Here is a 16,590-nt window from a genome sequence, read left to right as displayed (position 1 = left end):
AGGAACATAACCTTATCCTGGCTGTGTTCTAATTGGAAACAAAAGAGAACGGCCATCAAATCATGGAGCCGGATTTAATTCTATGGTGTTTCTATAGTATTGCTGGGCAGTATGTATTTGTGCAGAGCCGAACCTAGAAGATTCCATCACAACATTCCATTGATGACATCACAGACCATTGTGACATCACGGCTCAGTCACTATAAATACAAGGCGCACAGGGTCACTGCTGCCTTTGTTGGCTCTACAGTGACCGAGCGCTTGCAGTTTCTCTCTATCGCTGCTGACTTTGTTGGCTCCATAGTGACTGAACACTTGCACTTTCTCGCTATCACAGCTACCTTTCTCCATAGTGACTGAACACTTGCACTTTCTTGCTATCACTGCTGCCTTTGTTGGCTCTATAGTGACTGAGCACTTGCAGTTTTTCGCTATGGATGATTTCCTTTTGGACAATCTTCAAGTAGAAGCACTATGGGAGATTCTTACCACTAATCGCCCTGAGATTGTGCTTCTACCACCCGATGGCGTCCTCAGCTTCACTCACCGGCTGGTGGTGGAGCTAGTAAAGGACTGCCTGACCAAGTACCACCGAGGTCAACTCACCTCAGAGTATCTGACGGATTTACCCCAGAACATCAGGACATTACTACAGCAGGTAAGTGGCTGACGCTGCACACAAATCTCCATAATACTGGATAATAATGGTGGGATAGAAGCAGGGGTGGATAAAGAGTAGCCGGGGCCCTGGGCAGTTTAGAAGGTGGGGGCCCCCAGCACCCGATGTACTGTATCTCATGACATATCACATGAGTCACTTTGATAGATGATGTGATAAGGCACTCGATTAACATGCAGACGGTCTGGTGCACTACATGTTACAGCGCTATACATAATAGGGCAGGGGTGGGAAATCAGTATTCCAGGGGTCACATAAGAGATGAGATTGTTGTGGAGGCTGAACCAATAGGCTGAAATTAATTCTGCCAAATATTAATATATTGACTATAATTGTTTTATAGTATTAAATGTATTACTTAATATTGAGCAGAATTAAGTACGCTGACATCCCTCTATATACAGTAAAAGCCCATACACAGCCCGTTATATACTGTAAGAGCCCTCACATAGCCCTTTAAATACTGTATGATCCCTCACATAGCCCGGTACATAAAGTAAGTGCCCATACATAGCCCCAGTATACAGTAAGAGCCCTCATATAGCCCCTACATTCTGCATGAGTCCACACATTGCCCCTATATACAGCTGAGCCATTACACAGCCCCTATATACAGTATGAGCTCTCACTCACTTTAAATATTGCTGGGCAGCATGAATTTGTGCAGAGCCGTCCCTAGAAGATTCCATCACAAGATTCTATGATGACATCACCGGCCATTATGACATCACTGGTGATGGTCGGCCGTTGTGACATCACCGCTCACAGTCACTACTTATACAATGCACACAGGGTCACGGCTGCCTTGTTGGCTCCATAGTGACTGAACACTTGCACTTTTTCACTATCACTGCTGACTTTGTTGGCCCTATAGTGACTGAGCACTTGCAGTTTTCGCTATGGCTGATTTCCTTTTGGACAATCTTCAGGTAGAAGCACTATTTGAGATTCTTACCACCAATCGCCCTGAGATTGTGCTTCTACCACCCGATGGCGTCCTCAGCTTCACTCACCGGCTGATGGTGGAGCTAGTAAAGGACTGCCTGACCAAATACCACCGAGGTCATCTCACCTCAGAGTATCTGACGGATTTACCCCAGAACATCAGGACATTACTACAGCAGGTAAGTGGCGGACGCTCCACACAAATCTTCCCCACAATACTGGATAATAATGGTGGGATAGAAGCTTCTTCATTCCTCAATATAACACAGGACGAGTCCCCAGATATGTAGTCGTGGTATCTGCAGAGACAGGAGCAGACGTCATATACAATGGCCGCTTCCATTGTGACCTTTCTCATCTCAGAATTTTCATTTTTGTTTTCGTCTTTATAGGCTGAAAAAAGATCTCAATATGGAGATTTGGCTCTTATTAAAGAACTGGCCGAAAAAGTCCTGTGTGTCCTGGAAGGTCCAGCCCACTCATCGGAACGCCTGGTAAGCAGCCATCATCTTCTCTATACACGTCCTTGTTTTCTGATCTTCTCCAGATCACCAGTCAGATATCAGAAGATCTGGTGTCACATCTGAGAGGACGTTCTGAGAAAAGCCCTCATGATGGCGCCTGATCTGTAGTTACAGGTGGTGCGTCTGTAAATGGAGGTTCAGTCCTTCCTGATTCATGTATTTGGTGATTTAGTGGAAGGTTCCACAAGTTAATTCTATATATTCTATCTATCAGGAGACACCAGAAGGCGACACCAAAGATGAGCAAAATGTGACCGAAGAAACCCCTGACCCTAATACGAGTCAGCCGGGGCCGAGCGGCGATCTGACCACAGGTGAGACGATCACACAACCTTCTACAGGAAATATCCGGATAGTATAGAGCACAGGGGATAACGTCACATTTACTCTTTCCACTCTGTAATGGAACCTGGCAGCAAATATTACATATGGGAGGAGTGGGAGGACTGTACAGGACATTGTATATGGGAGGAGTGGGAGGACTGTACAGGACATTGTATATGGGAGGAGTGGGAGGACTGTACAGGACATTGTATATGGGGGGAGCGGGAGGACTGTACAGGACATTGTATATGGGAGGAGTGGGAGGACTGTACAGGACATTGTATATGGGGGAGTGGGAGGACTGTACAGGACATTGTATATGGGAGGAGTGGGAGGACTGTACAGGACATTTTACATGGGAGGTGTGGGAGGACTGTACAGGACATTGTATATGGGAGGAGTGGGAGAACTGTACAGGACATTGTATATGGGGGAGTGGGAGGACTGTACAGGACATTGTATATGGGAGGAGTGGGAGGACTGTACAGGACATTTTACATGGGAGGTGTGGGAGGACTGTACAGGACATTGTATATGGGAGGAGTGGGATGACTGTACATGACATTGTATATGGGAGGAGTGGGAGGACTGTACAGGACATTGTATATGGGAGGAGTGGGAGGACTGTACAGGACATTGTATGTGGGAGGAGTGGGAGGACTGTACAGGACATTGTATATGGGAGGAGTGGGAGGACTGTACATGACATTGTATATGGGAGGAGTTGGAGGACTGTACATGACATTGTATATGGGGGAGTGGGAGGACTGTACATGACATTGTATATGGGAGGAGTGGGAGGACTGTACATGACATTGTATATGGGAGGAGTGGGAGGACTGTACAGGACATTGTATATGGGGGAGTGGGAGGACTGTACAGGACATTGTATATGGGAGGAGTGGGAGGACTGTACATGACATTGTATATGGGAGGAGTTGGAGGACTGTACATGACATTGTATATGGGAGGAGTGGGAGGACTGTACATGACATTGTATATGGGAGGAGTGGGAGGACTGTACAGGACATTGTATATGGGAGGAGTGGGAGGACTGTACAGGACATTGTATATGGGAGGAGTGGGAGGACTGTACAGGACATTTTACATGGGAGGTGTGGGAGGACTGTACATGACATTGTATATGGGAGGAGTGGGAGGACTGTACATGACATTGTATATGGGGGAGTGGGAGGACTGTACATGACATTGTATATGGGAGGAGTGGGAAGACTGTACATGACATTGTATATGGGAGGAGTGGGAGGACTGTACAGGACATTGTATATGGGGGAGTGGGAGGACTGTACAGGACATTGTATATGGGAGGAGTGGGAGGACTGTACATGACATTGTATATGGGAGGAGTTGGAGGACTGTACATGACATTGTATATGGGAGGAATGGGAGGACTGTACATGACATTGTATATGGGAGGAGTGGGAGGACTGTACAGGACATTGTATATGGGGGAGTGGGGGGACTGTACATGACATTGTATATGGGAGGTGTGGGAGGACTGTACAGGACATTTTATATGGGAGGAGTGGGCGGACTGTACAGTACATTTTATATGGGAGGTGTGGGAGGACTGTACTGGACATTTTATATGGGAGGAGTGGGAGAACTGTACAGGACATTGTATATGGGGGAGTGGGAGGACTGTACATGACATTGTATATGGGAGGAGTGGGAGGACTGTACATGACATTGTATATGGGGGGAGTCGGAGGACTGTACATGACATTGTATATGGGAGGAGTGGGAGGACTGTACATGACATTGTATATGGGAGGAGTGGGCGGACTGTACAGGACATTGTATATGGGGGGAGTTGGAGGACTGTACATGACATTGTATATGGGAGGAGTGGGAGGACTGTACATGACATTGTATATGGGAGGAGTGGGAGGACTGTACATGACATTGTATATGGGAGGAGTGGGAGGACTGTACAGGACATTGTATATGGGAGGTGTGGGAGGACTTTACAGGACATTGTATAAGAGGAAGGAGTGGGAGGACTGTACAGGACATTTTATATGGGAGGTGTGGGAGGACTGTACAGGACATTTTATATGGGAAGTGTGGGAGGACTGTACAGCACATGTTACATATGGGAGGTGTGGGAGGACTGTACAGGACATTGTATATGGGAGGAGTGGGAGGACTGTACAGGACATTTTATATGGGAGGAGTGGGAGGACTGTACAGGACATTTTATATGGGAGGTGTGGGAGGACTGTACATGACATTGTGTATGGGAGGAGTGGGAGGACTGTACATGACATTGTATATGGGAGGAGTGGGAGGACTGTACAGGACATTGTATATGGGAGGAGTGGGAGGACTGTACAGGACATTTTATATGGGAGGTGTGGGAGGACTGTACAGGACATTTTATATGGGAGGAGTGGGAGGACTGTACAGGACATTTTATATGGGAGGTGTGGGAGGACTGTACAGGACATTTTATATGGGAGGAGTGGGAGGACTGTACAGGACATTGTATATGGGAGGAGTGGGAGGACTGTACAGGACATTGTATATGGGAGGAGTGGGAGGACTGCACAGGACATTGTATATGGGAGGTGTGGGAGGACTGTACATGACATTGTATATGGGAGGAGTGGGAGGACTGTACAGCACATGTTACGTATGGGAGACGTGGGAGGACTGTACAGGACATTTTATATGGGAGGACTGTACAATACATTTTATATGGGAGGAGTGGGAGGACTGTACAGGACATTTTATATGGGAGGTGTGGGAGGACTGTACATGACATTGTATATGGGAGGAGTGGGAGGACTGTACATGACATTGTATATGGGAGGAGTGGGAGGACTGTACAGGACATTGTATATGGGAGGAGTGGGAGGACTGTACAGGACATTTTATATGGTAGGTGTGGGAGGACTGTACAGGACATTTTATATGGGAAGTGTGGGAGGACTGTACATGACATTGTATATGGGAGGAGTGGGAGGACTGTACAGCACATGTTACGTATGGGAGACGTGGGAGGACTGTACAGGACATTTTATATGGGAGGAGTGGGAGGACTGTACAGGACATTGTATATGGGAGGAGTGGGAGGACTGTACAAGACATTTTATATGGGAGGAGTGGGAGGACTGTACAGGACATTTTATATGGGAGGTGTGGGAGGACTGTACATGACATTGTATATGGGAGGAGTGGGAGGACTGTACATGACATTGTATATGGGAGGAGTGGGAGGACTGTACAGGACATTGTATATGGGAGGAGTGGGAGGACTGTACAGGACATTTTATATGGGAGGTGTGGGAGGACTGTACATGACATTGTATATGGGAGGAGTGGGAGGACTGTACAGGACATTGTATATGGGAGGAGTGGGAGGACTGTACAGGACATTTTATATGGGAGGAGTGGGAGGACTGTACAGGACATTTTATATGGGAGGTGTGGGAGGACTGTACAGGACATTTTATATGGGAAGTGTGGGAGGACTGTACATGACATTGTATATGGGAGGAGTGGGAGGACTGTACAGGACATGTTACGTATGGGAGACGTGGGAGGACTGTACAGGACATTTTATATGGGAGGACTGTACAAGACATTTTATATGGGAGGAGTGGGAGGACTGTACAGGACATTTTATAAAGGAGGAGTGGGAGGACTGTACAGCACATGTTACATTTGGGAGGTGTGGGAGGACTGTGTAGGACATTTTCTCACATTTTTTTCCAGATATCCAATGTGCCAGTGAGGAGATATCTAATGTATAAGTCATATAGAAATCAGGATGGAAGTGCACTGGGGGTGTGGAAGAAGTCTGAATGCAGTGACACGCCCCAGTGCACTTCCAGGCTAATTTGCATCTGGCTCCTATGTCTCAGCTCTGTTCCCATCACTCACATGTGCAGCGAGGGCGATGGGATCCTCATTCATGTGGTGATTGGGGTCCTCCACCATTACATGACATTTATCTATGGATGCGCCGGAGGTTCCCATACACAGAATCCCCCTATAACGAGGATTAATCCCATTTACACACGTCTTGTCATTTCTCTGTTATATCGCTGTATTGTGTCTGTAGGATTAATATCCTCTAATACATTTTATTTCTTCATCATTTTATCACTATTTTAGAAACAACTGAGCTGGCGGATCCTGACAGTGTTATCTTAGAGATCCCGGAGATCCAAGAACCTGCCGGTGTAAGTATTATAGAGGGAGATGTCTGTGTGTCACTGATCGTGGAGTGTGAGACCCCTCCAGTATTATCCCCATATAACCAGGGGGCGTCTCTATTCTAAGAGGAGATGACACTATCGCATTAGATAACAGCATTTATATTATAAGAATCTGTCAGAGGGTTTTTGTTCCTATCTGAGAGCATCATGATGTAGGGGCAGAGACCCTGATTCCAGAGATGTATCCAATAATTCATATATAACGCCACCCACACCAGTGATTGGCAGCGTTCTGTATATAACCCTGCCCACACCAGTGATTGGCTGCTTTCCGTGTACACAGTGCATAGAAAGAAAACTGCCAATCAGTGGTGGGGTTACACACAGCAATTGGACTACGTGGCATGAGACACATAGTCCTCTGGTGATAATCTCCTGCTGATAAAACACTGATTTTATTGACTCAACACCACACAGCCTGGTAAGTGACGCATCACTGGAATCAGGGGTCTCAGCCCCTACATCATGCTGCTCTAAGAATACATAGCACAAACCTGCTGACATATTCTCCCGGTAAGTTCTCCTCTGTGTGATCTCCCACATTATCCAGCACTGTACAATGATTCCGGTGTATGGAGGACACCCCTTATATTACATCCGTGTCTGCGGAGCGTCTGGCTCGTATCCTCCCTACATCGGATCAGTGCACATCAGCGGGGACATAATATCGGAGGAGACATTTCTGCATCTGGAGATGTTTCCCTGCAGCTTCTAGATCTTAATATTATTTCTTCTTCTTCTTGTATAGAACTTGATGGAATCATTGATCCCGGCAAGAAAGCCGCAAATGAGCGACTATGAAACATCCAAGGTGATCAGCAGCGGAACTTTTGGGTGAGATTTCTCTTGGCATAATCCACACTTCTCAGGCTTCCCTATGATAAGGCTTCAGCCTCAGTGCTCTGCCATTCAGTGTTATCATAGGGACATGATCTGAGTCCCCACCACTGTCCACATCTAATTGTCACTATTCAGCTCCGCTATAAACAGTGGAGCAAACTGATCGGTAACAAATCACCGGACTGTTAATAAGGATTCATTATAAACCATGGCTTCTCCTTCTCTCCAGGACCGTCTGCTTAGTTCACCATAAAGACTCACAGAAGATCTTTGCCATGAAGAAAATGGCCAAGAAGAACATGAATACTCTAGAAGACGTGGAAGGGGCCTTTCTGGAGAGGGACATCCTGACATTCGCGGATTGTCCCTTTGTGGCCTCCATGCTCTGCTCCTTCCCTACGAGATCTCACCTGTGTATGGTCATGGAGTATGTAGGAGGTAGGACACGTCCATGTATTATATTCAGCCCATGTCTGCGGACATCTTATCACCGCTCCTATCATTAGGACGTCCTCGTGGACGGTGACATTCCCACATTCACTATAGGGATTACGGAAAGTCATGGATGTGTGTGATGTCCCTGTATGTCCGCACTGAGCACGTCAGGATCTCCAGCTGTAGACCAGATGTCACATCACGTCATTAGTGACATGGACGACATTTCACCATGACCTCAGACTAATATTCTGTGCACTATAGATGATATCTGCATATAGTCTCTCCTGCCCCGATGTCTCCGCTCACTTCTCAGGATACATCGTGGTGATCTGCTGTACAAACCCCTCACCGCTCATATTTCATTTCTTCTACAGGTGGAGATTGTGAGACCCTTCTAACCACCAGGGGTCCTTTATCTGTCCCCTCGGCCCGCCTGTACTTTGCAGAAGCGGTTGTTGCTGTGGAATACCTGCACAGCTATGGTGTGTTGCATAGAGACCTGAAGCCAGCGAAGTAAGTACAACCAGTAGTATAATAATGGAGGAAAGTTATCATTTATTACCACGGCCTGTGAGACTAAAACCATCTTCTCTTTCACAGCCTCCTGATTACAGCTGCTGGACACATTAAAGTCGCAGATTTTGGGGTTTCAAAAGTTGGTGTCATGACACCAGGAACCAACACCCACAAGGAATCATTGGAGGATATCAGCAGAGAGTTCAAGGACCGTGAGGTCGGTATCACTTACAGGAACTTAGCTTGTTTTTTACACAACTCATCACACTATTGTCTCTTCTCTACGTTCTTCATTTCTGGAGAACTTTTCCACTGATATTTTATCTTCTGTTATTGTGTCGCGCAAACTTGTCATAATAATCATTTCATTGATTCTCATCTCTATCTTCTGTCGGCATCCAGAAATGTGGCACCCCATCTTACATGGCCCCAGAAATCATCCTGAAGAAAGGCTATGGAAGACCTGCTGACTGGTGGTCAATGGGGATAATCCTGCATAAATTTCTTATGGGATATGTACCATTTCACGGAAACACCCTAACTGAGCTTTATAACAATATTGTCGGTGGTAAGTAGAATAATCCTATCATTGCTTTGCCTGGTTACATGGGTTTAGTTATTTCCTTTACAGTCCAATACAGAGGTTTTTTTTTCTGTAATTTTCTATATAACAGGAGACCTAATTTGGGATTGGGATCACGCTCCTCCCCCCGATGCTCAGGACCTTATCAGTGACCTGCTGAGAACAAATCCTGCACAAAGACTTGGGACAGGTAACAGATAAAATAGTATTAATATTCACTTCTTACACAAAGGACTCATCGCTCAAGTCCATGAGGATCAGCAGATCTCTATCTGCTTGCCTATTTCTAGTTCTCCATACTATGACTTTCAATCTATTTCCTTCGGTCATGTCAGAAGTTGAGATTATGATAAACTGTTCAGATATGAAGCAGTCTCTGACAACATCCGCATCACTTTTGAATTTCTTCTTCCAGGAGGAGCATTTGAGATCAAGAATTATGAATTTCTGAGTGACTTGAACTTTGACAACCTTCTAAGTCACAAGCCAGAGTATGTTCCTCAGCTTGTGTCAGATGTGGACACCAGCTTATTTATCAGTAAGTAGAAGGAGACATCATCTGGACTAAGCGGCTGTTTGTCTCGTCTTCCTTAATATGTGACAATCAGTTCCTATTAATATTTGTTATAAATAGTGATTGTGTCATAGTGGCAACCTCTAATAATATGTAATTACGTATGACTTGTAGATCACGCTGATCCAGACAATCAAATGGTCTCAGAGGAGGACACAAGTGAGGACAATGAGAGCCTTTTCTTCCAAAATTTTACATCATCCTCTGAAAGGCTTTCTAATGTAAGTATGTGGTCAAGAAATCCAGAAAATGTAAAATTAACCTCTAAAAGTAAAAAAAAAAGGAATTTCATATCTTTTATTTTGTCTTTATTTAGCTCTGTACCATCACTACCAGGAACAACACCAACAATGAGGATACCAAGTCCCCTCTAGTGTGTACCCAAGCATCAAGCAGAAACATCAGAATGTGAGTAAATTATGGGGCCATTACTAGGGGCTCCAGGCTGATATATGTGCAAAACACCAAATATAGGACATAATATCTATAATATCAAATGCAGAATCCGCTGGTGATAACAGGCCATAATTGCAGTTGGTCATGTATTGTTAGTGCTGCCCACACTGTAGGAGACATGTAGTATTACAGGCCGGACATTCTTAGTAATCATTTTCCGCTCAGATCCACAGAAGATAGTGGGGAAGGTCTCCTGCTCAAAACTATGACTTTCACATGTCCTATTAGGCCCTATATTCGGTGTTCTTCTTGTCAGACAACCCGTTTTATATTGATTTACTTGTGAGTTACACTGTTTTCTTCTTCCAAACAGGCAGAGAAAATCTTTTCCTGAATCTGCTAGTGATGATGCTATAACCAGCTTGCCATCCTCGTCCCCAATCTCAGGTATGTACATGTCTATAGCACCAAAAATGTGAGTGTTGCCATCAAGGGTCCAATATCTCCACATGGCATTTTTGTATTAGGTCTGCTATGTTATCTATGTTTCATGGATCCCAGTTATGTTGCCCATGGGCCCAGTCTCTATTTCTGTAAATTTGTCCATTATCATGGATGCTGTGATACGTTGTAGCATCCAGTAACCTCTGTCATCATAACGAGACATCATCTCCTATAGTAGAATATCGCTCATTAGGAGTGCACCACATGGCGGCACACAGGGCGCTCACTGCTCCATATTAGTGACACATCTAATGCCCCTCAGATGAGGTCATGTCCAGTGTATAGGACTTATTCTGCCCTATTATGTAATGCCAGATGATCAGGACTATAGGGGACAGGTCTAGAACAATCCCACTATACACAGCACAGATACACGGCAGATCCCATAACAATATGTCCTTACTGAGTTGTTGTTTTTGTTTATAGAACAAGAAAAATCAGAAAATGTGGAAAAGGGGAAAAAGAGACGAGGTAAGTGTGAGAATCAGCTCCATGTTGTGTGATTTCGGTCAGGGAGAATACTTCATGTGGAGCAGATGTCATCTGTCGGTGATGGGATTGTCACATGTGTGATGGCTGACGATGATCCCTGACCTCTGTGTGATGAGATTCCTCTGCCGTCCGGCCACAGTGACCGCACAGTAGTATCATGTCCTATGGTGTCCCATAACTTACATTATATTTCTGTCTCTTCTCATAGGTTCCATCCTCCGCCGGATCTTATCATCCTGCCGGCGTGGATTATCCAGGGCTGCTCGCCTATTTACATGTTGTCACCGTCCCCCTAGAGACATCTAAAAGACGGGACACCTCTGCATCCAGCGCCCTGAAGACCAGCAGATCCACCATCACTGCTGGAGCTTTATAGAAGGACCTTCACCATCTACCTGTGGCCTTCTGACTGTTACACCAGCAGATCCACCATCACTGCTGGAGCTGTATAGAAGGACCTTCACCATCTACCTGTGGCCTTCTGACTGTTACACCAGCAGATCCACCATCACTGCTGGAGCTTTATAGAAGGACCTTCACCATCTACCTGTGGCCTTCTGACTGTTACACCAGCAGATCCACCATCACTGCTGGAGCTGTATAGAAGGACCTTCACCATCTACCTATGGCCTTCTGACTGTTACACCAGCAGATCCACCATCACTGCTGGAGCTGTATAGAAGGACCTTCACCATCTACCTGTGGCCTTCTGACTGTTACACCAGCAGATCCACCATCACTGCTGTAGCTGTATAGAAGGACCGTCACCATCTACCTGTGGCCTTCTGACTGTTACACCAGCAGATCCACCATCACTGCTGTAGCTGTATAGAAGGACCGTCACCATCTACTTGTGGCCTTCTGACTGTTACATCTCTGCCCGGACATGTTCGGGTCTGGCCTATGTCACCAGACTCTGCGGTATCCATACTGCTCGCAGACTGCGCTGTTACTGATCACCTGGTGATCCCGGCTTCTTCCTGACTAGGATTTCGTCTATCGATTCTGTTCCTGATTTTGCCCTTCCCTCGTCCTTCTATCTTATTATTAATTATTATTAATAAAAAAAAATTACAATTATTATTACTCCGATTTTTATTCTGATTCTTTTTCGTCTTGAACTCTACTAATCGCTCTTCTCCTCCCTAAATACATTTCTCATTACCCAGAATGCAGCAGCCAGGCTAATATTTCTGTCCAGCAGCTACACTGGCGCCTCCACTCTCTTGTAACAGTCATTGCACTCACCCACAAAGCTCTCCAGAGCGCTGCACCGTCCTACATCTCGGTTACTACCATACGTACATTCCAATGAGCTGAGACCAACATCCTCCGTAATCACTACCTCCCACTCTCACATTCAAATGCCAATATTTGTTACTGGTTAAACATTTCTGGAAATAACTTTAAGTCAATGGGAATGCTAAAAAAGGGAAGAAATCCAGGCATTATTTTGCATGTTTTTTTTAGTGTTTCTACAAGTTTTTTTTTAATGCTTAAGGAAATTTAAATCAAAACAACCAGAAAGTGTTGGAAAAAATAAAGAAAAGCACACACAAAAAAACAATAAGAAAACATAGCAGAAACATCCAGGAAATGATGAGAAGAAGCAAAAAAATACATTTTTTAAAGGGTAGAAAAAGACGCAGTGTGAACACAATCTTTTTGCAGAGTTTTTTGGAGCAGAAACTGCCTACATGCACACAGTATCTTTCAGACGCCGGCACAGTCGCTGGAGTTTTCGCTCAAAAAGCCACTTCAGGAAAAAGCCAGCGGTTGGTGTGGTTCTGTGTATGGGACTTTTTCTGCTTGACTTGGTTCAGTAGTGAATTATTGAGCATTTTTTCACTATGTTCATAATTTTGTGATGTGTTTTTCATGTCAGATTCTGTGACAAAATCCAAATAAAAAAAAAATGTTTCATATCTCTTGTAACTCCATCTAAAAATAATCTTGGGCTCGTTTTTCATACATAACAAAAGGAATTTTTGCCAGTTCTTGTAATGTTTCTGCTTGAAAAGAAAAAACAAGACTACTGAATTCATTGAAATATTTTTTGGATGTAGATTTTTCTCGCTGAACATTCTGTGTAAAAAAAAAGCCCAACATTCTCTTTGGATATGTTCACAGGGAGAGAATTTTTTCATCTGAAATTTTCAGGTTGAAAAATCAACAGCCTAAAAACAACAAATTCTTGTTAAAAAAAACCCCCAAGATTTTTTCCATGAATTTTTTTGACACCAATTTTGTATATGGAGTGATTTTTCTACGTTCATTTGATTCAGTTGTCAAATTTGAACTTGTTTTTCTGGCAGTAAAAAATTACCATCAGATTAGGAGTTTTCTTATTTTTGTAGCAGAAACGCCTCAAGGATTGACACAGTGATTCTTTTTCCACATAAAAAAAAAATAGTACCATTTGCAATGTAGATTTATGTTCACACTGAGGTTTTGTGCAGATTTAAGACCAGGAACTCTCCAAACAAAACATATTACACAGGGAACATGGTAGGTGGGGGCCTGTCACAGATAATGGCCGCTGCATTCATTCTTCTCCAGCCAGTGACTGCGGACCCCCTTCTAGTGTCCATGGGACCCCAGATACAATTATTTTACTATTTGCGAATAGGCCGTCAGAAAAAGAGGAGACTCTAGGAAAATTAGACAAATCCACCAGGTGCTACAGAAGCATTCCTGAAGTGCTCCCGGTAAGGTCGTGATGCTGCGCCACCAGACAGAGCCGAAGCGTCTGCGCGTATACTCAGGGGGCGGACAAGGTGTGTAATGGGGTGCGGTAATGCACAAGGTCCTGTCAAGTATGGAGAAGCCCTTTAACCTCAATGGTAAAAATTACAAAATTAAGCCCCATGTGTCACGAGAGAAAGAGGCATTATTTGAATATCTGAATGAGAATATTATTTCCGTGATCATGTACAATAAACTCTGAAAATATGTCTGGTCGGGAACAGGGGAAACCGGGCCGGTCCTGAACTGGTTAAATGAGGCCTCCATTCAGGCTCGAAAAATAGCAAGGTAGGGCTGTAGTTAAGTAATTAATAAAATATAACCTTTAATCTTATCTATTTAAAATGAGCTATAATGTCTCCTAAAATCCACGTAATACATAACAAACAACATATAGATACTCCTTAGTGCTTCAATCATGCACCATAGTCTCCAGCACAATGCACTTTTTATCAATATATGGGATATCACTCCCCCAACAAGAAAAAGAGTGCTTCTTAAAGTGGTCTAATCTATGTATGCCACTTATATTAGCCGTTGAAATATAGGAACAATCTCACCAAATAAGGTCCCTTGTTTCACGGTCTGGATCAGGATGGGTTGCGATGCTTCTATTCATGAGGGGGCTCTCCACTTGCCCTTTTTCGAGACCTCATTACTCAAAGTCTCAGAAAGGGAGATCAATAGGCGATAGGATTGTACGGAGTCACTTTTCTCCTCCAAAAAATGAAATGTGGTTGACCAATAAAATCAAAGGTTGTTACCGATGTAGGGGATGTGTAGGTTGTCCAGTAATGAAGACGGGCCAATACTAATCTGTGGAACTAAATATGCATTTGAAAGAACTAAGGGTGAACCCTTTTTAAGTAAAGGACCCTATTTACCATCCTTTTGTATCTTGTAACTTGGAGGAGGAATTCCCTCTAGAACCCCTATGATACGAACTCTGAAAAAAATCATCGAGCTTAATTTAGCTAATTTGGTAATTAATGAATGGATATGGCTTTACTAGACCTGGGAGAATCCCTGGAGTAACCGCTGGGGTAGATGTGTTGAAAACCCGAAGTTAGGAAACCATAAAAGACATTGCCTACTAGATCCTCCCTCCAAGGATTGGAGGTTGTAGGATGTATAAAAGAAATATATGAATATTATTCCCCCTATCACATAAAATATATAACTAATTGTTGGAAACATTTGAGGGGTTAAATAATCTTATACATGGCAGGCACGTCCTTTTACTCCCTCCGGAGGAGGAGCGGGTCTATCCCATCCTCCGGACCGGTAATGTCGGCTTATTACTATGTGCCGCATTAGAATAGAAGTCGCAGAGTAACTACGCGACCCCCTCGTTACATGTGGAGAGGCTTGCGTGTCATCATGCGTTCCATGAGGACACACCTCTGAAGGGGGCGTATCGCACTATAGATCATGTGACCGCCAGGTAACCGGAAATGGAGCTCCGGCAATCCACACGCGCTGAGAGATGGATACTTCAGTATAAAAAGTAAGGTATCGCACGCGCGGTGACTCACCCTCCTAAGTGTGCATATCTGCATGGTGAATGGCACACTTGCTGCTATATTGAACGACCTCTCCCCTGATGACTGGGAAACAAGAAACGCGTTGGGAGATTCTGTTATGAAGGAGGACGTAGGGAGAGTTGGATGAGACTTTGAGTAATGAGGTCTCGAAAAAGGGCAAGTGGAGAGCCCCCTCATGAATAGAAGCATCGCAACCCATCCTGATCCAGACCGTGAAACAAGGGACCTTATTTGGTGAGATTGTTCCTATATTTCAACGGCTAATATAAGTGGCATACATAGATTAGACCACTTTAAGAAGCACTCTTTTTCTTGTTGGGGGAGTGATATCCCATATATTGATAAAAAGTGCATTGTGCTGGAGACTATGGTGCATGATTGAAGCACTAAGGAGTATCTATATGTTGTTTGTTATGTATTACGTGGATTTTATGAGACATTATAGCTCATTTTAAATAGATAAGATTAAAGGTTATATTTTATTAATTACTTAACTACAGCCCTACCTTGCTATTTTTCGTTTTTGAACTGATTGGTGGCACTAGACTATTTAAATCTCCATTCAGGCTCCCATCAGCTCTACAACAGCTTGCTCGCAAGGTGCAGAATGGTCGCCATGGCAGCCAGGGTCCTGCTGAAGGCCCACGGCCGCCATCTTGGCACTCCTGTACGACCCAACAACAGGCTGAGCTTCATAGAAGACAGCGATTTGTGCTATATACTTACTGCAGTATATAATACAAGTAATCGAACAGATCAAAGTTTATTCATGGTATATCTTGCATTCGAAGACACATATTTTTTCACTAAAATTAAAACTTGAGAGGAAAAAGGGGGTGCGTCTTATAATCCGAAGGCATCCTACCGGGAGACGCGGCTGTGGTGGAGCGGCCACAGGAGGCAGGGTCGCTACTTCAGGAGGCCTGCAGTGTGGCGGCAGGAATGGGGCGATGTTGCGGGCCCTGGGCTCTCAGAAGATGTCGACCGGCGTTCCGTTTCCCATAGATTTCCCTGAAGTGGGCTTCGGGTAAATGGACGCCGGAGGCGGTGCATGCTTAGCAGGGCTGCCATTAGGAATTTCGGGGCCTCATACTGGCAACATTTTCAGGGCCCCCCAGGCTCCACCCCAGCCCCCGCCTCCACCCCTCGAACTGATCACAGTCCCACCGCTCTCTCTTGGAAAAACTCCACTTCTCACCAATCACTCATTAACAGTTCCCATCACCAGATCACACATAG

At 44.6% G+C, this 16,590-nt stretch overlaps 1 protein-coding gene across 1 annotated transcript; it reads left to right on the top strand.

Annotated features, from left to right (window-relative positions):
- Window positions 1-247: 247 nt before the first annotated feature.
- LOC143781636 (microtubule-associated serine/threonine-protein kinase 4-like) lies at window positions 248-12,148 on the top strand. The gene is made up of 16 exons (XM_077268330.1): window positions 248-658; window positions 2,017-2,118; window positions 2,363-2,462; window positions 6,616-6,683; window positions 7,468-7,553; window positions 7,789-7,997; window positions 8,372-8,510; window positions 8,598-8,730; window positions 8,916-9,081; window positions 9,188-9,286; window positions 9,512-9,634; window positions 9,785-9,891; window positions 9,987-10,078; window positions 10,440-10,513; window positions 10,997-11,041; window positions 11,271-12,148. Exons 1-16 carry the CDS (start codon window positions 434-436, stop codon window positions 11,366-11,368), a joined length of 1,866 nt encoding a protein of 621 aa, XP_077124445.1. The 5' UTR covers window positions 248-433; the 3' UTR covers window positions 11,369-12,148.
- The last annotated feature ends 4,442 nt before the right edge of the window (window positions 12,149-16,590 follow it).

The sequence above is a fragment of the Ranitomeya variabilis genome, chromosome 6, assembly GCF_051348905.1.
Source record: "Ranitomeya variabilis isolate aRanVar5 chromosome 6, aRanVar5.hap1, whole genome shotgun sequence".
Classification (NCBI taxonomy): Eukaryota; Metazoa; Chordata; class Amphibia; order Anura; family Dendrobatidae; genus Ranitomeya; species Ranitomeya variabilis.
Note: the sequence above shows the minus strand (reverse complement) of the source record. Positions and strands in the feature narration are given on the sequence as shown.